The 27,568-nt window shown below is 45.6% G+C and overlaps 1 protein-coding gene across 1 annotated transcript in view; it reads left to right on the top strand.

Moving 5' to 3' along the window:
- The window catches only part of Ak7 (adenylate kinase 7), a 48,949-nt gene that overhangs the window by 13,266 nt on the left and 8,115 nt on the right, over positions 1-27,568 (top strand). The window contains exons 5-14 of the mRNA XM_048362183.1: positions 573-683; positions 3,885-3,965; positions 6,563-6,651; positions 9,005-9,095; positions 9,839-9,916; positions 11,814-11,963; positions 13,599-13,727; positions 14,753-14,882; positions 23,416-23,544; positions 24,772-24,840. Coding sequence (XP_048218140.1) covers positions 573-683; positions 3,885-3,965; positions 6,563-6,651; positions 9,005-9,095; positions 9,839-9,916; positions 11,814-11,963; positions 13,599-13,727; positions 14,753-14,882; positions 23,416-23,544; positions 24,772-24,840 — 1,057 coding nt within the window. The remainder of the gene's footprint in view (positions 1-572; positions 684-3,884; positions 3,966-6,562; positions 6,652-9,004; positions 9,096-9,838; positions 9,917-11,813; positions 11,964-13,598; positions 13,728-14,752; positions 14,883-23,415; positions 23,545-24,771; positions 24,841-27,568) is intronic.

Genomic DNA, 27,568 nt, shown 5'->3' on the forward strand with positions numbered 1-27,568 from the left:
AATTAAATCACTGTGGGGCTGGGGATATGGCCTAGTGGCAAGAGTGCCTGCCTCGGATACACGAGGCCCTAGGTTCGATTCCCCAGCACCACATATACAGAAAACGGCCAGAAGCGGCGCTGTGGCTCAAGTGGCGGAGTGCTAGCCTTGAGCGGGAAGAAGCCAGGGACAGTGCTCAGGCCCGGAGTCCAAGGCCCAGGACTGGCCAAAAAAAAACAAACAAACAAACAAACAAATTAAATCACTGTTAAGCAGTTTTGTATTTTTATGTTAATTGACACGTAGTACGCGTCCCCATTTATGGAGCCCACCTCAGGCCGCGTGTTCGCTGGGTAGCGATCAGGTCAGTTCCATCGCCTCAAATGTTCGCCATTTCTCTGTGTGGGGAGTACGCAAAATCCTCTGCGCCAACTCTGCGGAAATGTACCCCGAATCACTGTCAGCCATCCTTATCCTGCTGAGGATAAGCTGGAGTTTTCAGCTTTGACTGAGCTTAAGCGCACACAGCTCTGCCTGAGAAGTGTTACAAAATAACCTTCCGTGTGAAGTCTGGGCCGTTTTCCCTCTTGCAGGATGATTCTGAGGTTCCGTTTACTGAAGAGGATTATCGGAGACGAAAACCTCATCCTAATTTTCTGGATCACATAAATGCTGAGAAAATGGTCCTCAAATTTGGGAAGAACGTAAGTGTCAAGTCAGGAGAGGCTCCACTGGGGGCTGCTTTCTCTACTTCCACTTCACCTGAACCCTGGTCCACAGTGTAGCTCTGCCCCTTTGTAAAGACTGTTTGAGGGCTAGAACTATGCCTGGTTTTACAGCCATCACTGCACCTCCTTCCATACCTGTCTGACTTCCCTGTATTTACACGCACAGATGTCTGTTTCAGGTTTGCCCTAAGGTGCACTATGGAGGGGTTGTGGCCTGGATTCTGGTCCAGCCAGCTGTATCAGGTCCCGGCCTAGCTAGTCAGTCCCTCAGCTCCCAAGGGCTCTGTGCCCTCGTGAGTCACATGACCCAGAAGAGACAACTCAGAGCCGGAGTGGGAAGGAGGGACCATGTTTGCAGAATATCTCGTTGTTTCCCCTAAAACAGCTCTGAGAAGTACCTATCAACCTCAGACAGAAGGCAGAAGCTTCCAGAGGTTCACTTGCTCAGGCTCGCTAAAGGGCTTCTGGGCCTTGTCTAGGTAGCCCTTCCAGAAGGGATTGTCTGCAGGCGGCCGCTCCCAGGGCCACCGCCCCTGTGTGGAGAGCGAAGGGCCAACTGGTGGAGCCTTGGTTCAAACCAAGATCGCCAGACAGCAAAGCCTCTGGGTTTTGTTTTAATTTACTTTCCTGACTTCAGCTCCATCACTCAGCAGACTAGGTATCTGTATCAAGGTATCTGTAGCGGAGCACATATGAAGAATAACACAGCAATAGCATATTAGCCTTCTTGTGACAGCAAAATCGACCACCATAAAACTTTGTATCAAAATTTAAAAAAAACATACACTTTTGAATCAGGGCTGGCCTTGGGCTCTGAGCCTCCGATGTCCACCACTTGAATGGCTGGGATTATAGACATGTACCACCCTACCCAGCCATGTCCTCTGTCAGAATTCCTAGAATTCCATTATCATTAGAAATGGAACTTGTGACAAGTTACCATTGAGGGAGTCAGGTGTGAATAACACCCACACCAACACACACATACACACATACCCCCCCCCACACACACACACAAGCTCTATCTATCTTGCTCTTCATCTAACTTGTAGAGAACCCCAGGTCCCCAAAGGTCCCAAGAGTAGAAGACCAGCAGTCAGTGGTGTGTAATCAGTAGTTCTAAGATGACACCTGCTGGCCGCCAAAGATATCGCAGAAGAAACGGCACGGTCCTGTGTGTTCTGTCTCCCGCTGAAAAACACACACCGACTTTGGCATGTACAAACATTGCAAGTCTAACATATCCAAAGAAAATCACATTGAACTGGGTGTAGAGCTTCATGCCTGTAATCCCAGCACTCCCCAAGTGGAGGCATGAGGCAGGGGGGGTGTGAATTTGAGTCTAGCCCGACAACATAGTCAGATCCGGTCTCAAAAAGCTCAAAAAGGGCGGGGCCCGGGAGGGGAGGGAGGACCATTCAACTACACAACTATGAATTCTAGCCCCTTTCTTCTGACCTTAACCGTTACATTCTAGGGATTACACTGTGTTTGGTTTTGCTTTTCCTTTTCTGTACTGGTGGTTGAACCCAGTACAGGAACCCTTGACCGTGGTAGGAACATCCCCACCGCACAACTTTTGTGGTTAAAATAAATAAAAAGGATACATTACATTTAGGTAATGTAATAATAAATAGGTAATGTATGAATAAATTTTCCAAATGTGATAACTGTATCACAAAACTCCAAATTGTACATACATATCGTTAAAATCCACAAATGGATGATCATACCGCAAAATGAATTTATGTGAATAATAATCTAAAATGGAAGATATCATCTCACTATCTTTACTAGAAATGTATCAAACTTGTCCTTAACCCTAAACGATACAATCAAAATGCCATTGTAACACACACAACCCCCTTTTTTGTTTGTTTGTTTGTTTGAGATAGGGTCTCAAATCTCCATCCTCTGGATCTCAGCCTCCTGAGTAATTGGGATTACAGGTGTGAGGCACTAGTGCCTGGTGAAGCCACTTTTATAATCCTTCCCCACTCCATGCCAGGATAGAATTTGCAGGTAATGAACTTTCACAAATAACGGGGACCTTTTAAGAGTTCCCATGAAATCTTAACAATTGGTGTCACAACAGTACAGGAAACAGAAAAGACATCCACCCAACTGAAAATCATTCCATTTCTCTTTGCCGGTCATAGGGCTTGAACTCTGAGCCTGGGTGCTGTCCTTAAGTTTTTTTGCTCAAGGCTAGTGCTCTGCCACTTTGAGATATGTGCCACTTTTGGTTTTCTGGTGGTTAATTGGAGATAAGAATCTCACAAGCTGGGTACTGGTGGTCATACTTGCAATCCTAGATACTTAGAAGGCTGAGATCTGAGGATTGCAGTTTGAATCCAGCCAGAAAAGTCCATGAGACTCATCTCCAATGTACTACTCAGAAAAAAAACCAAACAGTAAATGGTGCTGTGGCTCAAGTGGTAGAGCCCTAGCCTTGAGCACAAAAAGGCTCAAGGACATCATCCAGGCCCCGAGTTCAAGTTCTAAGACCGATAGAAAAAAAGTCTCACAGACTTTCCAGGCTGGGCTGGCTTTGAACCAATATCCTCAGATCTCAGCCTTCTGAGTCACTAGGATTACAGGCATGAGCCTCCAGTGCCAGCTGAAAACCATTTTCTTTTCTTTTTTTTTTTTTTACAAGAATGAGACTTTAATCAGTTTTAAGTGGCGTTTATAACACTAAGAGATAAAGGGTTGTTAAGAAACACAATAACAAATGGACATCTGATTGGTATGAGGCATTATCCTGTACACATTGAAAATCATTTTCAAAGACTCCAGTTGTCACTAACCCAAGCTGAGAAAGCAGGTGGAGATGGACTGAGGCACGTCAATGTCACATGCTTCTAACAAACTTGCACATCTCCTTAGAAAAGTTTTCAGAGGTTCGAGGTATAAATCAGGTGGTAGATTGTCAGCCAATGAGTTTGGGTTCCGGTCTGGGACAAAATAAATGTGTTGTTGTTGTTGTTTTCAGTTACAGTCCTAGGCCCTCCTACAGAGTATAGAGAGGGGCCAGGCCCCTTAGGGGCCCTGTATTATCATAAACAACAACCAAAAGCCCATAGGAGTTGGCGAGGCTTCCTACAGTGACCATTTTACAAGTTCAGTATGACTGGTAATGTTGTATTTAGCTGTTAACTGTATTTTATCTAACAGGTCAAAAAATTCGCGACGTATGTGATTGCTTCAGGACTTCAGTATGGAGCGGAAGGAGGCATCTTACACAACTTTTTTAAGGTATAACTTTTTTTTTTTTTTTTTTTTTTGCCAGTCCTGGGCCTTGGACTCCGGGCCTGAGCACTGTCCCTGGCTTCTTCCCGCTCAAGGCTAGCACTCCGCCACTTGAGCCACAGCACCGCTTCTGGCCGTTTTCTGTATATGTGGTGCTGGGGAATCGAACCTAGGGCCTCGTGTATCCGAGGCAGGCACTCTTGCCACTAGGCTATATCCCCAGCCCAAGGTATAACTTTTTGATGATTATGTATAGTAATTTTCAAGATAGGTATGGTGGTATACACCTGTAATCCTAGCCTACAGGAGGCTGAGGTAAGGAGATTGCAAGTTTAAGGCCAGTCTGGGGAGCAAAATGAGACCCTATCTCAAAAAAAACAGTACTAGGCACCCATGACTCATGACTGTAATCCTAGCTTCTCAGTGGGCTGAGATCTGAGGATCATGGCTCAAAGCCAGCCCAGGCAAGCAATTCCAATTAGCCTGCAAAAAGACAGAAGTGAAGCTGTGGCTTCAAGTGGTAGAGCCACTAGCCTTGAGCACGAAAGCTCAGGGACAGTGCCCAGGCCATGAGTTCAAGCCTCAGGACCAGCACAAAACAAAACAATGTGTTTTACAGGGCTGAGGGTGGCTCAGTGGATAAAGGTTTACAGGGTTTACATAGCATGCCCAAGGATCTGAGTTTAATCCCCAGCACCACAACCAAACACATCGATGAATGAAAACGTAAATGAATTAGTAAATAAATTGAAAGCATGTCTGATTGCTTCTAGATGTGGTCCTATGTAACAGTAACAGTAAAAAAAAATGCATATGGACCAGAATCACCCATCTTTCTTTCCCTTCCCAAGAGCTTGTATTCACACCCTAGGAGCAGATGGTCCACTCTCGTTTGTCGGACAAAAGGTGTGATCGGGCGCCTGCCATGTACCAGAAGCAATGGCAGATGTTGAGGATCGTCCCCGCCCTGGTGGAGCTTGCACTCTAGGGGGTGGAGAAGGAGATAAAGATAATAAGTGAATACGAAGTATTTCAGATGCCAAAACACCTGGGAAGGTGGAAAGCTGGCGGGAAAGGGGCTGAGGGTGGGTTATAATGGGGAGGCCCAGGCGCAGAGGCTCACACCTGCAACTGTAGCTACCTGGATAAGATCTGAGGACTGCGGTTCAAAACCAGCCTGGGCAGGGAAGTCTGTGAGACTCTTGTCTCCAATTAAGTACCCCAAAAAAGCTGAAAGTGAAGTGGTAGCTCAGATGCTAGAGCACTAGCTTCGAGCAACAACGCTCAGGGACTGTGCCCAGGCCCTAAGTTCAAGCCCCAGAACTGGCACAAAAACAAAACCCCACAAACAAACATGGAGATGAGATCTGAAAATGGAGTCATCATTCTCCACACATTTGGCCTTTACAGGAAGATGGAATCGAGAAAGGAGGCCGAGAGGGGGTGCCCAAGAAGTAAGAGAAGACGTGAGAAAGACCATTACAAAAGCCAAGGGAAATGTTTCTAGAAAGAATGCGGCCAGGTGCTGGTCGCTCACTCCAGTAATCCTATCTACTCAGGAGACTGAGATCTGAGATCGAAGCCAGCTCAGGCAGGAAAGTCTGTGAAACTCTTATCTCCAAACAAATCACAGAAAAATCTGGAAGTGGAGGTGTAGCTCAGTGGTAGAGCGCTAGCCTTGGGTAGAATAGAGCTAAGGAGCAGTGCCCAGGCCCAGGGTCCAAGCCTCAGGACCTGGAAAGAAAGGAAGTGAGGGAGAAAGGGAGGGAGGGAGAAAGGGAGGGAGGAAGAAAAGGGAAGGAGGGAAAAGAACAAAATAGAAAGAAGGAATGTGAGCAGTGTTGAAAATGCTGCAGGTAATAGGGTAATTTTTGAGAACTGCTGGCTGGATTTGTGGGGACAGGAATTCCAGTGGGACAGGCAAAAAGAAACTAGAAAGGGGAGAACAGAGGAACAATTCAAGGAATTTTGCTGTTGGGAGGCCCAGAGGAGGAGAGAAAGGGAAATGTGTAGACAGGAAATTGGCTGGATTCTAGTTTGCTCTTTTTATTTTATTTTTTTATTACTGTTATAAAGATGATCAACAGAGGGGTCACCTTTTCATAAGTCAGGTAAAGAGTACATTTCTTTTTGAACAGTATCACCCCTTCTTTCACTCTCTCCCAGTTTTTCTCTCCCATCTCTGCCCACAAAATGTGTAGTCCATTTTCAACAGTGTCCAGCGAGTACCACTGCTGCAGTTGTTCACTCTTTGTCCCTCCATTTCTGTGTCCCCTTTAGCCCCCTCCCCAAAGACAGAGTGTTTTGAGGAGGATTTGGAGACCGAATCTTACTATGTCCCTCGTCTGGCCCTGTCCCTGCCTCCCAAGTGTTGGGACTTTGGTGACTTTATTTTTCAGCACTGAGATTAGGACATCTGAAGAAGATAAGCTAAAGAAAGCCCTGTCTCTTTTATTTTCAATGGCTCTCTGCCTGTGATGACCATGAAATCCTGGCCTTCTTGAGCCATTGATCCCCGACTTTCTTTCTTCTGAGGCTGTAAAAGCTCATGCAAGCTCTTCTGCATCAGAGTGCATCATTAGAGGAGCTTTTCTTTCTTTCAGATGGCCTGGCTGGGTGAGATTCCTGCCCTGCCTGTGTTTGGAGATGGAACAAATGTAATCCCAGCCATTCACGTTCTTGATCTAGCAGGGTAAGCATTCCCTGGGAGATGGGAGGCCCTGGATGACTGCTGCTTAACCTTTCTTGAGCCCCATGCCAAGACCCTTCCATATATGGTGTGATTCCACTTCACAACGACCCTCCATGGAAGGTCCGGTCCCCCGTTACCTCTGTGTGCATCTGATGAAATAGTGTACGTCTTCATTGAGCATCACACTTCTGATGACAAGTTCAGGTTCATCTCTTAGAAACCCAAACCCTCAGCAGGCCAACAATTCCAGACAAGCAAGAACTTGATAGTAGGTCTGAACATTTTGGTAACAGAATTTCTTTTCCCTTGTCTCAGATGAGATGAATAATGTGCACCAACCACACGCTAGAAGTCAGATGGTCAACTGAATGTGGAGCATTTTTAGTTATTGTCTTTGTGTCCGTGCTGGAGCTTGAACTCAAGACCTCATCTTGTGCTTTCTCTTGGGTTTTTGCTCACTAATAGTGCTCCACCATTTGAGCCTTGTCTCCAGTTGCCTCTAGTTCCAAGAAGTATTTTTTGTGTTCTGTAGCTTGAACTCAGGGCCCTGGCACTGCCCGGGAGCTATTTTGCTCAAAGCTAGCACTCTACCACAGAGCCACAGCTCCACTTCTTGCTCTTTGGTCGTTTATTGGAGATAAGGGTGTCATAGTCTTTCCTGCCCAGGCCAGCTGCATACCAAGAGCCTCAGTCTCCCACGTAGCTAGGATTACAGGAGTGAGCCACCCACCCAGGCCTAGAAGATCCCAGATGTAATCTAGCATTCCTAGCTTAAGGTTGGTGGCAGGATAAAACACATTCCAATAGCTTTACCTCATGGTCAGGAGTCTGATGGTCAGATGCAAAGGTTTCCAAAGGGCCTAAGATGGCGCAAGATAACTGGCGGCGGGCCTGCTACGTTCCATCTCTCCACAAGTGGGAGCTTGTCCTCAGGACAGGTCCCATTCTGCGAGATCCTCCATACAGTGTGGCTTCTTCAGAGAACTTGAGCATCAAATTGAGTCCCCAGATCCAGTGCCCAGACCGATCCTGAGAGCCTGGTATAAGCCCCAGGTCAGTGAGCAGGATCCCGGTTTCACAATGAGTCAACTCTGAATGGCTGGGTTCCAGGAGACCGGGAGGTCACTGTCCTGCCCCAGGCTTAGCCCCAAGAGGGCTGTATCTGTCCTTGCCTGCAGGGCTAGTTCCAGATTCCCAGCCTGGCCCTCAGCCTTTGACCTCCGTGCTATCTGACAGAGTTACTAGTAAACAAACAAAACTTAGAGTATAGGATCATTCTTCCTTGTGAGTCCTTTTCAAAGCCCAGAACCTAATGTGTATTGAAGGGATCCCTGAACGTATGTAAATTTCAGACTTCACTAAACCTAGATCTGGCTGGGCATGGTGGAACATGCCTGCAACCCCAGTTCTCAGCAAGCTGGAGGACCCCAAAACTGATTTGGTAATCCGCAGAGATTTCCAGTACGTTACAGATTTCAGACATGAGTCTCTTGATTTAATTTTTTTTTTTTTTTTGGTATTGGGGTTTGAACTCAGGGCCCTCGTAAGATAGGTGCTGTATTGTGTTTGAGCCACGTCCCTGACATTTTATTTTACTTTTGGTAATTTTTTTTTTGTCAGTTATGGGGCTTGAACTCAAGGCTTGGGGGCCGCTCCTAAGCTTTTGTACTCAAGGCCATCTGGTAGGGCTGTGGGGAGAAGTCCATGGCATAACAGACATGAAGCCCTCCCCTCCGTCGGGGCCCAGTCAGGCCTTCCCTCCGTCACTGTGAGCCACCAGAGCCCCGTGGCTCCCTCAAGGAGGCCCTGGCTTCTCTGAATCTGTCTTTGTAAACCGCCCACCCCAAGCATAGTAGCAAGACTCTGAAAACAGGATGGAGGAGCCAGAGGATCTGCCCCAAGAACTCTAGCTGGTGCCTCCCCTTTCCCAGAAGCTCCACACCGGAGAAAAGTCACACGTCAAGTGAAGTCACTTAACTTTCACTCCCTAGCCGGCAGATAATGAGCCCCACCCTGAACTTAACTTTAACCTTGTCTGGCAAGAAGTCAGATGACTTTTTTTTTTGGTGGGGGGGGCAGTCCTGGGGCTTGAACTCAGGGCCTGAGCACTGTCCCTGAGCTTCTTTTGCTCAAGGCTAGCACTCTACCATTTGAGCCACAGCTCCACTTCCGGCCTTTTCTGTTTATGTGGTGCTGAGGAACTGAACCCAGGGCTTCATGCATGCCAGGCAAGCACTCTACTGCTAAGCCACATTCCCAACCTGTCAGATGACTTCTTAAAGTTCTACCATAGAGCTTGGGGTGGGGTCCCATTTATTACCTGCTTGTGATTATTTTACCTGTTGGTCTGCAGAGTGGTACAAAACGTGATCGACCACTTACCGAAGGTTCACTACCTTGTGGCGGTGGATGAGTCTGTTCATACCCTGGAAGACTTCATTAAGGTACCTGGCATGTTCCCACCCATGCTGTCATGACACCTGTGAAGCTATTTACCTCTGTTACAGTTGTAGAATTAGCAGGGCTCACAGGAAGCTCTTTCATTAAGGTTGGCTCTCATTCCATGGCATTTAGCATGAGTGACTCCATTTTGGTTTAGTCTGGAGTTCTTGAGCTCAGTCCCAGACAATGGGCTCCTTAAAATCTTATTTATCAAGATGAGGATGACTCCCTTTTCTGGGGCTTCCAATCTTCCACATACCAGTTACACCTGTCTCCCATCCACTGGGCGCCTCTAGAGAGCCAAAGGCAGGCCTTACTTGTCTCTATCTTCCATATAGTTTCAGAATAAACAAATAAGTGAATACTGTTTGCATACTACCCTCTGTGTGTTTGTTTTGGTCTGTAGTGGGGCTTGAACTCAGGGCCTAGGCACTGTCCCTGAGCTCTTTTGCTCAAGGCTAGCACTCTACCATTTGGAGGCCCTGATCCATTTCCATTTTTCTGGAGGTTCATTGGAGATAAGAGTCTCATAGACTTTCCTTCCTGGGCTGGCTTGAACCATGATCCTCAGATCTCAGCCTCCTGAGTAGCTAGGATTACAAGCATGAGGCCCCGGCACCTGGCCTAATCTGTTTTGAAAAAAATGCTTTTATTTAACTGTATTTAGCTATGCTTACATTCATGTAACAAGTTTTAATAAAATGTTACAAGTTAAACAAATAATCTCTCTGTTTTCCTTGAACAGTGCATCAGCAAACATACTGGCTCTGGGAAAATCCAGAAAATGTCTAAAGAGAGCGCCTTCCTAAGCAAGGAGCTAACAGTTAGTATTAAGAAATTGTATTAAAAATTGTTTTTCTAAATACTATTGATGCTGGAGGGGCGGGAACTGGTGAGGGGAGCTTGAGGGCCAGCAAGAATAACTCTCCCTCCACTTGATCTTCTTTGGGGCTTGAACCACAGGACTACATGAAAGTAGATGCTGTTCAAGATATTGGGATTTTTAAGATCTTGAAGCTCACCAAGGGTATTTGAGATAACTGTTTGATTCTTGCTGTTTATTTAATGCTAGCATTGATAGCTATAAACTACACTAGACCCGCTTTCATTTTATTTCACAGGGCCTTGTATGTTCTATTTTTATATTCATTTAAAATTTTGAGGAATTGGGGCTGGGGATATGGCCTAGTGGCAAGAGAGCTTGCCTCCCATAAATGAAGCCCTAGGTTCGATTCCCCAGCACCACGTATACAGAAAACGGCCAGATGGGGCGCTGTGGCTCAAGTGGCAGAGTGCTAGCCTTGAGCAAAAAGAAGCCAGGGACAGTGCTCAGGCCCTGAGTCCAAGGCCCAGGACTGGAAAAAAAAAAAAAAATTCGAGGAATTAAAAAAATTTCTCCCTTAGTTCTTTGATGACCCACTGATCATACAAAATGTATTGTCTGGGCTTCGTATATGTGTGTTCTTTCTGTAATTTCTCTTGTGGTTAACTTGTAGTTTTCTTTCTTTATGATCTGATAAAATATCAGAATTTATTTCTGTTTTCTTGTGATTTTTTTTAAGACTTGCTTCATGCACTTAGACACAACCTATTTTAGAGAAATTTCTTTGGGCTGCTAAAAAGGATGTGTCTTCTGGAGGTTTTGCATTCGAAGATTCTGTATATTTCTGTTAAGTCTATTTGATGTGTAATGTCATTTAATTGTGACGTGTTTCTGTTGATTTTTTTTTTTGTCCTTAGGACTTTCAGGGGGTGATAGTTGTATTGGGGTCTGTCTTGGCCTTTATGTCACATAGTGTTGTTTTTATGAAAGTGGGTATGCAAATATTCATTTTATACATGTTAGTAATTTTTATATCTTCTTGATGGATTGTTACTTTTATTAATAGAAAGTGACCTACTTTAACTTTTCTGATTAAAAAAAAGTTGGAATTTTGAGCTGATGCTGGTGGCTCACACCTGTAATCATACCTACTCAGGAGGCCGAGATCTGAGGCTCATAGTTCAAAGCCAGCCCAGGCAGACAAAGCCAAAAGACTTTTATCTTCTACTAACTAGCAAAAAGCCAGAAGCAGAGCTGTGGCTCAAATGGTAAAACACCAGCCTTGAGTGAAAAAGGAGGGAACTCTCTGGTCTTGTGATCAACTCCCAGTATCAGCACAAAGAAGAATAAGTCAAATATTGCTTTTGTTTTTTACTTGCTTGCTTGCTTTTTTGGTTTTGCCAGGGCTTGGACTGAGAGACTCTCACTTTCTCAGCTGGGCTGAGCCAGTCCTCAAGCCCGGCCTTTGGCTGGTTACTTTGGAGACAGAGTCTCGTGGACTCTTTTGCCTGGGTTGACTTTGAATTTTGATCCTCTGGATCTCAGCCTTCCAAGTAGCTAAGATTAAAGGTGTGAGCCACTAGTACTTGGCTATTTAAAATATTAAATGGGAAAACACTGTAGCTCAACGGTAGAGCTCTTACCTAGCATACCAAAGGTACAGGGTTCACTCCTCACTGTCACAATAAGCAAATGAATGAGCAAACAAAGAAATACAAGTATTCTAATATCACTGTAGGTGCTCTATAAATCCTTACTACTGGATGAATTGACTTTCGTATTGGGAGAATGTGTATAGGTCACTTTCCTAAGTAACTGTAATGATTTTGGTCTGTTCTAACCATCCAAATGAAACACAAAAGGACATATTTTTTTAAAATTTCTCCATGACCTTCAGCAAGAGCATATTGACCATTTGCTGGTGAACTTGAGAATGGAAGCACTGTATGTGAAAGAGAATTTTAACATCCGGTGGGTTGCCCAAGCAGGATTTGCAGAAAACATCAACAACATCCTGAAAGAGTACAAGCAAAGCAGAGGCTTACTGGTAACGCTGACTGTCTCCTATTTAAAGTTCAGATACAAACAAAGTTAATGAAACTTACTATTGGGGCAATTAAAGCAGTGAAGGTCCTTGTCCTTTTCAAAACACTGAGCAAACATTGAACAGTGAAAGTTCAAACATTGAACTTTCTTATTTCAAAGTTTTGGGGATTTTTTTTTTTTTTTTGGTGCCAGTCCTCAAAGCCTGAACTCAGAGCCTGGGTGCTATCCCTGAGCTTTTCTTGCTCAAGGGTGGCACTCTACCACCTGAGCCACAGCTCCACTTCTGGCTTTTTGGCAGTTAATTGGAGATAAGAATGTCAAGGAGTTTCATGTCCAGGCTGGCTTCAAACCATGTTCCTCAAATCTCAGCTGCTTGGATAGCTAGACTGACAGATGTGCGCCTGGCTCATTTCAAGTTTATTTTCTTTCTTTCTTTTTTTTTTTTTTTTTGGCCAGTCCTGGGGCTTGGACTCAGGGCCTGAGCACTGTCCCTGGCTTCTTCTTGCTCAAGGCTAGCACTCTGCCACTTGAGCCACAGAGCCACTTCTGGCCATTTTCTGTATATGTGGTGCTGGGGAATCGAACCCAGGGCCTCATGTATACGAGGCAAGCACTCTTGCCACTAGGCCATATCCCCAGCCCTTTGAAGTTTATTTTCAAGTTTGACAGCTTTTGGCCAGGCCTAATGATCATACTTGTCCACAAAACATTACAGATTTTTGCAGTGAGCAGCAATAATAACTTCTACACACTGAACATGGCAGTAAGCTCAAGGCTGACTGTCATAGACATAAAAGAAATCCCAGATGCCTTTCTGAACAATTTCAGAGCTGGGGAGAGCTGGGTTTATATGTGGGAGAAAAGAAGAGGGAAACGGTGCCACGTATGGGGCTTGAACTCAAGACCTCTCACTCTCATTTGGCCAGAGCTCTGCTTCCAGCTTTTTTGCTGGTTAATCGGAGGTAAGAGTCTCTCAGACTTGTCTACCAGGGCTATCTTCAAACCATGATCTGCAGATCTCAGCCTTCTGAGTAGCTAGGATTACAGAGGTGAGCCAGTAGTGTGTAGCAACAGGTATTCTTTAAAAAAAAAAAAATAATGGAAAAGCCTGGCACCAGTGGCTCATGCCTGGAATCCTAGCTACTTAGGATATTGAATCTCACTCACTGCTCTCCCCCCCCCCCCCCCGGTACAATGCGTGTACCAGATACTATTAAATTCCTGCTGAGCCGGGTGCTGGTGGCTCACACCTGTAATCCTAGCTTACTCAGGAGGCTGAGATCTGAGGATCAAAATTCAAAGCCAGCAGGGCAAGAAAGTCCATGAAACTCTTATCTCCAATTAACCTGCCAAAAACCTGGAAGTGGTGCTGTATTTCAAAGTGGTAGAGCACCAGCCTTGACAAAAAAGAGCTCAAGGACAGTTGCTCAGGCCCCAAGTACAAGCCTCACAACTGAAAAAAAAATTCCTACTTAATGGAATGAACTTGAACCAGAACATGAGCTCTTAGTCCACTTCGAAGGGAGAGTTAGTCTGAAGAGCCCTGGGACTTGGAAGGAGGTCCACGGCTGTAAAATATTCCTGTCTAGTGATGGAACATGCAGGGCTCACCCCAAGTTCCTTCTCCTTTTTGCAGCCAATCAAGATATGTATTCTGGGTCCCCTTGCTGCAGGAAAAACCACGGTTGCCCAAGAACTGTCTAAATACTACAAAGTGCCTCATATCCGAGTAAAGGAAGTGGTTGCCGAAGCCATAGCCAAACTGGTAACGTGGAAAATTTCCACTGGGGGTTCTTTTCATATAGACAAAATGCTGTTTTTGGTCTTGCAAGACATTAAAACAGATATGCTGGAGGTTTCTTTTGTTATTTGAATTGGCTCTTGTTGTTGGCCAGTGGTTACAAACACCCAGAATCCCAGGGGCTTTCTCCTGGGACTTAGATGGGTCTTTGCCAGAGATGTCCTTGAATTTAAGTCTGCCTGCAGCTCTCCCTCAAAAGATTCCTTGTCTTATCTCTGTTGGCTGGAACATTTTCAGTATTTCAAAATTATTATATTGTTGTTATTATCTTGTTTCTCAGGATGTTACACTGTTTCCTGCTTTTTACTACTTTGCTGGGAATGGTAGATACTGAGGTTCATTTCTGTAAAGAAACATTAAGTCTCTTTTTATGTGTATGTGGATCAGATGCACAGCTGTTAAGCATGAGCTCTGCCACTGAGCCATACCCCAAAATCCATTTCAAGAAAATGTGTAGAAATTTGATTTATTTCTACACAATGTGTTTCCTAAGCAAGATACAACCTGGTATCTTAGAAAAGTTCTAGCATTAGCATAGAAATACATTGTTCTCCTCAAAGCAGAGGTAAGAAAAACCTTAGCCAGGACAGTGGCTCACTCCTGTAATCCTAGCTACTCAGGACATTGAGACATAGAAGATTTTGGTTCAAAGCCAGGCTGGGCAGAAAAGTCTGCAAGACTGTGCCTCCAGTTAACCAGCAAAAAGCCTGGCTGGAGGCATGACTCAAGTGGTAGAGCATCAGCCTAACAAACTGAGCAAGTGCAAGGCCCCGAGTTTAAACCCAAGTGTCAGAAACGCAAAAGGAAACCCTGGAGGTCACCTCCATCTTGGTGGAGACGCACATCCTGCAGACTTTTCTACTGGTGACTGTTCCTGGTCCACTCTGGATCTGGGTACCGGGCTTCCTCTAGGATCACGGGTCAGATGATCAGTGAGTAGCGAATCAAAGCAAGACAGTATCCAATTTGAATATCCTTGTGGTGTACAGGAGTCCATCATTGCACCTAAAGACCCGGGAGAAGGAGAGGAAGAAGGTGATGAGGAAGAGGAGGAGGAGAACGTGGAAGATGCTCAGGAGCTCCTGGAGGGCGTCAAGGAAAGCATGGAGCAGAATGCAGGTAGCTCACCCAGGAGTGCAGGTGGCGGCTCACAGTTGGCTCAGGCAGCTTGCTGGTCAGGGCAGGCAGAGCCCTCGGCCCCAGCTGTCAATCTGGTTATAAAAGACTTCCTACCTTGCATTCAAAGCAAAGCTCTTAAGTGGGTATGCTAGCTCACACCTGTAATCCCAGTTACTGGATGAGAGGTAGAGATCCAGAGGATGGAGATTTGAGGCCAGCCCAAGCCAAGAGCCAGGACTCCACCTCAATCAATAGGAAGCTGGGTGTGGTGGCTGTATTCGTCATTCCAGCAAAACAGAAGACCCGAATCAAGGGACACAATTCCGTGTGGCTCAGGCCAAACGCAAGACCTTATTCCAAAAGTACCCAAAGCAGAAAGGGCTAGAGACGTGGCTTAGGTGGTAGAGCACCTGCCATGAGAGGCTTTGAGTTCAAATCTCAGTGCTGCCAAAAAAAAAAAAAAGAAATAGATAACTGAAAAGCAAAGCACTACAGAGATGAAAGTAGTACCAAAAATATTCCATGTCTAATGTCACCTCCTAGATAGACTCACTGTTAATATTTTGGTGACTATCTGAAGATAAGTAAAACCTGAGGCTGGGAATACAGGTAGAATGCTTACCTAATAGAAAGGAGGCCCTAGGATGGATCCAAGCCCCTAAAAGAAAACAAAACCCTACAAAGAAAAATCCAAATGCGGGCTAGGAATATGGCCTAGTGGTAGAGTGCTCGTCTCATATACATGAAGACCTGGGTTCGATTCCTCAGCACCACATATGTAGAAAAAGCCGGAAGTGGCGCTGTAGCTCAAGAGGCAGAGTGCTAGCCTTGAGCAAAAAGAAGCCAGGGACAGTGCTCAGGCCCTGAGTTCAAGCCCCAGGACTGGCAAAAAAAAAAAAAAAAAAGAAAAATCCAAATGTGTCTAAGTTTCGGGTGTTATTGAAATAAAGCATTCCTTAAAAAACAAGGAACAAACCAAGAAAAAACTACTCTCCACCGGGATGATCTGGTTACTATCCTTAATACATGAACTATGAAGGCATGACTGTCCAATCCTTAATAGGAGAAACAGATATAAGAGGAACTAGTTGGGGGTGGTCAGCAGAGGAGCCCCAGGGGCTGGCTGGCAGGCTGCACCCCACTGTCTCTGTCCCCTTCTGTGTCTGTCACGGAGCAGGGGAAGGAAAGAGGGTGGGGCCTCTGCTCTTGGGAACATAGGTCACCTGAGCCCAGAGACTCCCGAGGACTGAAGCTCTCCGGTGGAGACCGGTTGCACCGTTGAGAAGGTAGTTGCTGCTAAAGCCCTTGATGAAAGTCTGAGTGGCCACCCCTCCCCCCCAGCAGAGTGTGAATGGAACAGATATCAGCTGCTGGCTAAGACAGTAGAAACAATGAAACACTATGAAGAAGATATTCTAGAACTTTTAATTTTAATCATGTTGCAGCCAAGGCCAGCTTTAGTTATGGGAACCCAGCAAGAAAGCAGGCGCTTCACACAAGGTTGTCAATGGGCCTCAGAACTCATGACACTCACGTATCAAGAACAAATGTTTGCATCCTTAGTAGCTAGGAAACAGATGATCCAGGTATAGTAATGAAGCTGTAATTAATAGTAATTATTTGCTCAATCAACTAATTACACTGTCACTATTTTTATGGTAATTGGGATTGAACTCAGGGCTTTTTACATACTAGACCAGTACTCAACTGCTGAGCTATACCTTCAGCTTATGTCACTTTATTTGTGTGTGTGTGTCTGTGTCTGCATGCGTGTGTGCACTTGCATGTGCGTATGTATATGAAAGAGAAAGTATTGGTCTTGGACTTGAACTCAGGGTCTCATGTTCTCACTTTTTACTTAAGGCAGGTACTCTACCACTTGAGCCATAATTCTACGTCTGGTCTTTTGCCAGCTAATTAGAAATAAGAGTCTCACAGACTCTTGTACCCAGGCCAGCTTTGAACCTCGGTCCTCAGATCTCAGCCTCCTGGGTAGCTAGGATTACAGGGGTAAGCCACCAGCCTCCAGCCACAATGAGCACTTTCAACTCAGACTCTTCTGTGATCATTTGCTCTGTTCCCACCCTTGGATGAAATTTCCCTTAAGTCCCGTGGTAGCCCTCAGGCATTGAGGTATTAAGCCTTCATTTATTTTATAGTCATGGGGCTTGAACTCTGGGCCTGGGCACTGTCCCTGAGCTTTTCAGCTCAAGGCTAGCACTCTACCACTTGAGCCACAGCACCACTTCCAGTTTTCTGGTGTTTAATTGGAGATAAGAGTCTCAGGGACTTTCCTGCCCGGGCTGGCTTTGAATCACGATCCTTAGATCTCAGCCTCCTGAGGAGCTAGGATGACAGGCATGAGCCAATGGCACCTAGCTTATTTATGCTTTAAGAAGTCCAACCAAGGGGCTGTGAATTGTGGCAAAAGTGCTTGCCTTGTATACATGAAGCCCTGGGTTCGATTCCTCAGCACCACATATATAGAAAAAGCCAGAAGTGGCGCTGTGGCTCAAGTGGCAGAGTGCTAGCCTTGAGCAAAAAGGAGCCAGGGACAGTGCTCAGGCCCTGAGTTCAAGCCCCAAGACTGGCAAAAAAAAAAAAAGTCCAATCAAAGCCACACTTGATTCACCAGTGTGGACAATGGCCAGTGGAAATAGGGACGAGGCATACAGGCATCTGTGGCTTACTCAGCTTAGTCAGCACTGGGTCACAGGTTGTGGCTCTTCAGTGTCTCCCATAGTGACCCAGGCATTGCTTGCCCTGGAGCTCAGATGCTGACTTTCCTCTGTGGGTATAAGGAGATGTCCCCTTGTCACTGCGTGGCACTGATCTCCATCACGGTCTTCTCCCTGGTTGCTCATCTCCATCTGGGCTGAGGACTTCAGTTCTGCCCCTAATGTCACAAGAGTCCTAGACCAGAGGCTCTAGGTATTGGGACATGTCCGGATTGGCTGCTTACTCCAAAGAAAGCAAGCATCTGCTGGCTCATGCCTGTAATCGCAGCTATTAAGATAGGAGGCTCATGGTACCAAGCCAGCCCAGGTAGGAAAGTCCATGAGACTCTTACCTCCAAATAACTATTCCCAAACCAGATGTGGAGCTGTAGCTCAGGTGGTAGAGCCCTAACCCTTAGCAAAAAGGCTCAGGGACAGCACTCCAACCCTGAGTTCAAGGATCAGCAAGAAAGAAAGGAAGAAAGAAGGAGAATGAGAGAAAAAAAGAGGGAGAGGAGGACCAAAGCTGATGCAGGGCCCAGCTGAGAGCATTGCCACCTCCCTCCGTCCTTGAGCCGGGGTGGAGACTGCCCCACGCTGGACAGGTCACCAGCTCTTTGGCAGCCCCCGGGGTAGAGGGGCACTGGGAGGGAGGAAGTGGTCTTTGGGGGAAGGGGAAGTGCTCACAAGCAATCACTTCTCTCCCCTCCTCAGGCACGTCTTTGATTTCTTCTCAAGTTTGTTCAGACTCCTTCCCCTTCATGTTTACTGGAAACTAGACGTGGACCTTGGTTGTGTTTGAACAACACGAGGCCTTTGGACCCATGGCCAGACAGGCATCCAGGACACACTGAGGGTGGAGCTCAGGCTCCAGGGCCGCCAGCAGACAAGCTTTACAGCCCTGTAAGCAGCAGCCTATGGTCCTGCTCAATATACACACACAGACACAGACACACACAGACACACACACACACACACACACGAATATTTAGTCTTTTAAAGGCTTTTAAAAGCTGAGGCATGAAAACTGTAAGTCCCATGGCAACTAACTACATAATGAGTTTCTGACTTAAATCCAAGCATGCCTCAAACCTGTAATCCTAGCTACTCAGCAGACTGAAACCTGAGGCAGTTTGAAGCCAGCCAGGGCAGGAAAAGCCTATGAGACTCTAATCGCTAATTAATCATCAGAAAACCAGAAGTGGTAGCGTGGTTCAAAGTGGTTGAGTGCTAGACTCTAGTGAAAGAAGCCCATCCCTGAGTTCAAGCCCTGGGACTGACAAACAGCAACAAGGACAACACAAAGGAGGCTATGACATGGATAGGTCCGGAGGATATTATGCTATGCGAAGTCAGCCAGGCATACACACAGAAAAACATCATTTGATATGAAGTAGAGTGGGGGTTTGCTACAATGAAACAGGGTCCCCCCAAAGGAGGGGATTCCTGGTTCCCCCAAGAGTCCACCACACAATCTCCAGCTACAAGATGACAAAAAGACAGGTTTACTGGGGAAGTAAAAAGTGAACAAAAAGTGAACGAACAGGCCTTGGTCTCAGCCCAGACTTGGGAGCTGAAACTGCCGACCACGAGTGCAGGGTCAGGGCCCAGAGCTGGAACTGCCCCCAAGTGTGCAGCCCAGACTCGGGAGCTAGAACCGCGTGCACGTGTGGCCTTCCAGCCTGGTTATAAGGCAAACATCACAGCCAAACTTGCCACACACAGGTGACCAATGAGGATACAGCACTTACAGAGCATGCTAGGCCGCACATAGGTGGCCAATAGAGTTACAGTCTGTCTCATAGTATCTGTTTGAACCAACCTATCATTCTAGTTAGAACTGGCACATGGATTTGGCGGGGCTCACATGATGCAGGTGGATACGCTTACGCATTGGAGGGCACGGGTTCCCTTGAAGCTCCCAGGCCTCCGGTGGTCAATTTACATAACTTATCATAATAAAGGGGAGCTTCCCTGGATAAGGTGGGGGAGAGCTTAGTGGAGATGGAGCTGGAGCTGGAGTCTGAGCTGGAGTCAACCTGAATTCCCTACACAGTTAATGATGGCACTGGCCAGATCTGACCTCCCTATTACAGATGTAGCTTATACGTGAGGAATATTTTTAAAAGAGGTCCAATGGAAGGATTTAGAAGATAATGCAATGTTTCCCATGGGTGAGGATGGAGCATGGGAGACATAGGTGGAAAAATACAAAGTAGCAGCAATATGGGGTCTACAAGTGCTGGTGATCAGAAATAATGGTTGATGCAACTGTATCATCTTAGGGATTGCCCTTAAATAGATTTAGCTGCTCTTATCACAAAATAAAATAAGATGACAGATATGTTGATCTGCCTAAGTACAATGCTCAGTTTATAATACAGTACGGGTACATGCATAGTATCTTATTGTTTATTTGCCAGTCCTGGGGCTTGGACTCAGGGCCTGAGCACTGTCCCTGGCTTCTATTTTGCTCAAGGCTAGCACTCTACCACTTGAGCCACAGCGCCACTTCCCATAGTATCATATTGTGAACTTCAAATAGAAATGATAAAGATGGGCTGGGAATATGGCCTAGCGGCAAGAGTGCTTGCCTCGTGAAGCCCTGGGTTCGATTCCTCAGTACCACATATATAGAAAAGGCCAGAGGTGGCGCTGTGGCTCAAGTGGTAGAGTGCTAGTCTTGAGCAAGAGGAAGCCAGGGACAGTGCTCAGGCCCTGACTCCAAGTCCAGGACTTGCCAGGACTGGCAAAAAAAAAAAAAAAAAAAAAAAAAAAGAAAGAAACGATAAAGGTTTAATTTTTTAAAAAAAAGTAGATGGGTGCTGGTGGTTCACACCTACAATCCTAGCTACTCAGGAGGCTGAAATCTGAGGATCACAGTTCAAAGCCAGCTCTGTCAGGAAAACCTGTGAGACTCTTATCTCCAATTAACTACCCAAAAGAAAAAAAGCAGGAAATGGAGTTGTGGCTTAAGAGGCAGAGCACCAGCCTTGAGCAAAGAAACCAGCTCAGGGACAGGACTCAGGCCCTGAGTGTAAGCCCCAGGATTAGCACAAAACTAAAATAAGTAGAACAGTTGAACCTCCATCAGAGAGCAACAGTGGCTGATGGTCGTGGTTATGGTGTCCACGGAGGCCACAGTGGGCATGCGGGCTTGGCCTTTATGTACCTGGCCATGCATCTAGTTCAAAACATTCTATAATTACCGAAAACTGCCTCGAAGGCTACAGGGCACAGTCATTCATCCCAAATCAAGCAGGAATGAAGGGCAAGTTGTGAGTGCCTGAAGTAAACCAGAGTGTGTATGCATGTGTATATGTGTGTATGCTGTCCTTGGGCTTGAACTCGTGGCCTGGGCACTGTCCCTGAGTGTTTTTGCTCAAGGATAGCATTGTATCACCTGAGCCACTGCTCCACTGTTTTAGGATTTAATTGGAGCTAAGAGTCTCAAGGACTTTCTTCCCTGGGCTGGCTTCGATCCTCAGATCTTAACCTCTTGAGTAGCTAGGATTACAAGCATGAGCCACTGGCACCTAGCAAAGGACTAAGCCTTAGAAAGAGGCACTGCTCAGAGAAGACCCATCTTTGAATACTAGTGTGACTGTATGATACTTAATTTTTATTTTATATCTTGGGCACTCTTTTTTTTGGGGGGGGGTCATATTATGGTTTGAACTCAGGTCTTTGTGCTTGCTAAATGGGCACTCAACCACTTGGCCATTCCCCCAGCCTCGATTTGTTTTTCTCCTTTTGTGCCACTACAAACCTTGTTGGGAAGCCATGTAAAGGCATTGCATAATGTCAAATAACATCTTTGATTGCATTTTTGATCCAGCCATGAGACTTAAATTTCTGAAAGATGCAATTATTTTGAGTCCTTTACTGCCCAAGTTAGAAGAAAGGAGGGGTGTTCTAATTCAGTTCTTCAACTGTTATTAACAGTGGGATCAAAAAGTAGCCTAAGAGCTGGGAATATGTCCTAGCGGCAAGAGTGCTTGCCTCCTACACAAGAACCTCGACTCCCCAGCACCACATATATGGAAAACGGCCAGAAGGGGCGCTGTGGCTCAGGTGGCAGAGTGCTAGCCTTGAGCGGGAAGAAGCCAGGGACAGTGCTCAGGCCCTGAGTCCAAGGCCCAGGACTGGCCAAAGGAAAAAAAAAAAAGTAGCCTAAGCCTATAATACTAGCTCCTCGTGAGCCTGAGATCTGGAGGATAGCAGTTCAAGGTCAGCCTGGGCAGAAAAGCTTATAGGACCCTGTCTCCTAAATAACCAGAAAGGCATGGCTGGGGGGCCTGGCTCAGGTGGTAGGGTATGAACTGAGCAAGCATGAAGCCAGATGTTCAAACCCTAGTGCCAGCCAAAAGAATAAAAGTTATCTCATATACTAGATTCCCTAATTAACAAAGTGTAGTACAGACTCTGGTAGGAACTTCAGAGCTCAGTCTCTCAGACTTGGCAAACTGCCATTCCCGTTCTGTCTGCCTTAGGTGACCAGAGGAGGGTTACGACAGATTGATGGACCTTGAAATGGGGTTGCATCACACTGCCATTTAATCACACCAGTGTGGAACAAACAAAGGCCTCCTTCCAGCCTCTCCCAGAAACTTCCAGGAACCAACTCTGTGTGGGACCTGGAAGGAGAACCACCCAAGGGACAAAGGTCAGAAGTGCAACCTACCCACTGAGAGCACACACACACACACACACACACACACACACACACACGTGCTCTGCCACTGAGCTCCACCCCCAAGCCCTTCTGCAGCTTTAAAGAGAGCAGTGCCTTTGAGATCAGGTCAAACTGTATTGCTATTCAAATCAAGCAAATAGGGCTGGGAATATGGCCTAGTGGTAGAGTGCTCGTCTCGTATACATGAAGCCCTGGGTTCGATACCTCAGCACCACATATATAGAAAAAGCCAGAAGTGGCGCTGTGACTCAAGTGACAGAGTGCTAACGTTGAGCAAAAAGAAGCCAGGGACAGTACTCAGGCCCTGAGTTCAAGCCCCAGGACTGGCAAAAAAAAAAAAAAATCAAATCAAGCAAATATTTATTTAGCACCTGCTTTGGTCCTGGGAATTGAATCCTGCACCACTGTACAATGGAACACTGTACGGTTGAACTACACCCTCAACCCGAGCACCTCCTTTGACTAAATCAAATGCTAACCACATGGGTACTATCTTACTGGATTCTTGGAAGAGTCTCATTACCATATATTAGGGGTAGAGGGGTGTAACATCAAAACAGAATTGCACAAACCCCACGAACAAGCAGCCTTCTGCCATTCCTCTTACTCATCATTCAACTTCACCCCAAAGGTAGGATTACAGAACATTTGAAGTACAGGCGTCGGGATCTGCTCTGCCTTTTCTGTAGATCAACTCATTAGGCTCTCCTACTTTATACTGAACTAGAACTTACCTGTCACATTCAAAGCACACAACCACACATTTTTCAACTTTTTTTTTTTTATTGGTCATGAGGCTTGAATTCTGGGCCTGGGCACTGACCCTGAGCTCTTCAGCTCAAGGCTCTACCTCTTGAGCTACAGCACTATTTCCTGTTTTCTGGTAGTTAATTGGAGATAAGAGTCTCACAGTCTTTCCTGCCCACGCTGTCTTTGAACTGCAATCTTCAGATCTCAGCCCCCTGAGTAGCTAGGATTACAGGCCTGAGCCACTGGCACCTGGCCTACATTTCTCAACTTAAAAGATAAAGGATTTCCTGAAACATTTGTCTGCCTGAATTGGTGTAGAAGCTCACCAGGTGGAAAGATGACCCTCTGTAATATGTTTTCTTTTCAACAGGTCGGCTAGAAGATCAATATTTAATCAGATTCATAAAAGAAAAGCTAAAATCTATGCCTTGTAGGAATCAAGGTTACATTTTGGATGGATTCCCAAAGACTTATGACCAAGCAAAAGACCTCTTCAATCGTAAGTCTACATGTTCTCCCATGTTTGCAGGTTTATACTCAGATAAGTTGTTCCCGGAAATAATCACTCAATCAAAGAAACAAAGACTAGAGAGACTTGGCTTACCTTTTATTAGATCTATAGCCCCCCTTCCCTTTGGGGGGCGTATGGCAGTATTGCAGCTTGAACTCAGGACCTCATGCTCTTGTTTAGTGTTTTTGCTAATAGTTGGAATTATACTGCTTGAGCCATAGTTATACTTCCAGTTTTTTGCTGCTTAACTGGATATAAAAGTTTCAGGGTCTGGGTACTGGCAACTCATGCCTGTAATCCTAGCTATGGCAGGAGGCTGAGATCTAAGGATCACGGTTCAAAGCCAGCCCAGGCAGGGAGGGCTCTGACACTCTTATCTCCAATTAACCACCAGAAAACTGGAAGTGGAGCTGTGACTCAAAGTGGTAGAGTGCTAGCCTTGAGCAAAAGAGTTCAGGGACAATGCCCAGGCCCTAAGTTCAAGGACCATGAGTGACAAAAAAAAAGTTTCAGGGATATTTCAGTCCAAACTGGTATAGGACCTTGATCCTCAGATCTCTGCCCCCCGAGTGGCTAGGATCACAAGTTATCGCTTACTGGCACCTGGCTTAGCCTTTACATTTTTATTTTGTCTTATTGAAGCACAAGTATTAAACACACAATATACTTGCCTTTTAAACACATATTTAAGTGCACAATACATTAGAATTGACTCAGGATATCATGATTTTCCTCAGTGGATTTCTAGAGCTTATTCATCATGCTGGACTAAAACCTTATACCTGTGGATACGTTATTCTCCTTTTTCTCTACCCCCAGGCCGCAGGTGTCTATTCACCATTCCATCTGTGAATCTATTTCATGTACCTTATCCGGGTGGGAGGATGCAGCATTTGTTCCTCTGCGACTGGCTTACACATTGAGCATAACATGTTCAAAGTTCACCCATGTTTTCGTGGAATTTCAGAATTTCTTTTCGAAGGCTGAATAGTATTCCATTGTGTATATGTACCAATGGACATTAAAGTTGTAAGACAGTATGTGATATTTGAAGTTAGGCATGGGTGCCACACACTTGTAATTCTAGTTCAGAGGAGATTGAGGCTATATCACAAGACTCTGCCTTGAAATAAAAGGATATAGTATTTGAAATTTTGGCTGTGACCACTAATAATATGTTAATAAACACAACTACTTATATTTTTGTTTTACTAGAAGAAGAAGAGGAGGAAGAAGAAGATATCAGAGGCAAAATGTTTCCCATCGATAAAATGATTGTACCAGGTAAGTTTAAAATATTTTTCACAGATCACATTTATAGGAATGCTAGACAACATTTCTTTTGCGTCAAAACAAGCTTTCCAATTTGAATACAGCAGATCTATTTTTAGGGAGAAAAAGTTAAAAAACAAATGCAGAAAACAGTGAAATCGTAGGCATATCAGGGATATTAAAATTCTGAAAAGCCGGGTGCTGGTGGCTCATGCCTGTCATCCTAGCTACTCAGGAGGCTGAGGTCTGAGGATTGTGGTTCAAAGCCAGCCTGGGCAGGAAAATCAGTGAGACTTTTTTTTTTTTTTTTGGCCAGTCCTGGGGCTTGGACTCAGGGCCTGAGCACTGTCCCTGGCTTCTTCTTGCTCAAGGCTAGCACTCTGCCACTTGAGCCACAGCGCCACTTCTGGCCATTTTTTTGTATATGTGGTGCTGCGGAATCAAACCCAGGGCCTCATGTATAAGAGGCAAGCACTCTTGCCTCTAGGCCATATCCCCAGCCCCATCTGTGAGACTTTTATCTCTAATTAACTATCAGAAAACCAGAAGTGGTGCTGTGGCTCAAAGTGGTAGAGCTCTAGCCTTGGGGAAAAAAAAAAAATCGGAAATGGATTGAAAATCCCTTAGGTGAGAACATTCATTTCTTCTGCTCTTCTCACAAAGTAGCACAAGTGTGCACTCTGTTGATGGTTTAGCTTCAGAGTCACTTGGGGAGGTGGTAGGAGCCAGGATCATAGCCTCCTGCAGGCTAGCTGGCTACTTCTTAGTTTATCATCAATGCTGCATCCCTGATCATCTGTCCATGCTCCTAGAGGTGTCATCGTGTGCTCCTGAAAAGGAAGCACAAAAGAATGTGTCCTGTACATCAGGATTCACTAAGCACAGAACAGCCATTGATGTGGCCTCCCTGTGAATTTTCAAAGGTTTGTTTGGGTAGGCAATACTTTGAGGTTATGATCAAATGCAAGAACGTGTTGCTTTCTACAACTGGTTTCAGGTCCCTCAGGGACCTCTTGGTTCAAGCTCTGCTGGCAGAGAAGCTGCTGGAAGCAATGAGACCTGAGAATAGCAGTCAGCCTCAGAGATAGGTATATTGTTTGTTTATGGACTCCAAAACCACGAAATGCCAATGAGACAGGATGTCTCAGAAATACTGTAATTCATGTGCAGGCTTGGGAAGAGTAGATCTCTCTGAATTTCCAAGGCCTTCAAGTTGGTAAGAGTGTACTGTTCCAGGGTGATAGTCATTCATTGCAAACTCCACGGTAAATCATAACAGTGTGAGGTGACTAGATAAAACCCAGCTCTAAATGAGCTGGCAGACTAGATAAAGTCCAGCTCTAAATGAGCGGGGCATCAAACATGGAGCTTACTGAACTTTACATGATCGTGTAAGGTAGGAGTTACACCCTGGCCACCAGATTTCACAGCTGAAGTCTGGAGATTTAATCAAGTCCCCTTCATTTCTTCTTGAACTCAGGACTTCTCACTCTACTTCCTCCAGCAAACAGAGGTAATGTCACCACTCAGATAAGGAAATGAGAATATAGAATTCAGAACAAGATTCTGAATTTTTTTCCAGCTTGGGGCTTGAACTCAGACCCTGGGCACTGGAGCACTGTTCCTGAGCTGCTTTTGCTCAAGTCTAGCACTCTACCACTTGAGCCACAGCACCACTTGTGGTTTTTAAAAAAATGTGATAGTGAGGAATTGAACCCAGGACTTCATGCATGCTAGGTAAGCACTCTACCGCTAAGCCACATTCCCAGTCCCAAGGTTCTGAATTTTGCCAGGTACATGTGGCTCATATCTGTAATCCTACCTAGTGAGGAGGCTGAGATATGAGGATCCTAGTTCACAGCCAGGCTTGGCAGACAAACATGAGAGATTCTTACCTCCACTTAACAAGTGAAGAGCTGGAAATGGAAGTATGGCTCAATAGTAGGCTGCCAGCCTTAACTGAAAAAGCTAAGCAAGAGTGAGAAGACACTTGAATTCAAGCCCAACACCAGCACACACACACACACACACACACACACACACACACACACACACACACAGAGTTTTGTCCTTGACCCACTGAACTTCCCACTCTATGTTGGACAAAGTCCAAACATGTCGGAGATATAATCTGCTTGGAAGATTTAGTGTGCTCCTCATAACTTGTCCTCCTTCTGGCTATTGCCTTTATTTTCTATAGTCCTAGAAGAAATTAGAGCATTGTCTCATTTGTACCTTTGGGGCTTTAATTCATAGAGGTGACTGTGTAGTTGGAGGAAGAATGATTACATTTCCTGAGGGAAGGGGCAGCCACTCCATGCAGGGCTCTGTGGGGAGCAGTAGGGTAGGGTCAGGAGCTATAGCAGAGTGGAGGACCACCGCGTTAACATAGGTTTCCCTGGGATAGCACGGCCGGCTGCAGGGCATGCCTGAGATCAAGGTAGAGATAGCTTGTCTATAAGAGGCATGGTCCCAAGTCACTTGTTCACTGTCTTTAGGAATTAGCTAATCCTGGGGGCAGTGTTCTTTCCCTGGGAGTGTGTGAGACCCACTTAGATGTCAAAACATCACAGGTAGAAGGAAAAAAAAACAGATTAATACAAGCAGTCATGCTTGACCAGAGTGAAGAGACCCTGGAATCTGGAGATCTGGCTCTTGATGATTTTTTTTTTTTTTGGCTTCTTGCTAATCTTCCTTGTGTTTTACCATGAGCACTAGCCAAATTTGTTCTTCTCAGACC

The sequence above is a fragment of the Perognathus longimembris genome, chromosome 14 (assembly GCF_023159225.1).
Source record: "Perognathus longimembris pacificus isolate PPM17 chromosome 14, ASM2315922v1, whole genome shotgun sequence".
NCBI lineage: Eukaryota > Metazoa > Chordata > Mammalia > Rodentia > Heteromyidae > Perognathus > Perognathus longimembris.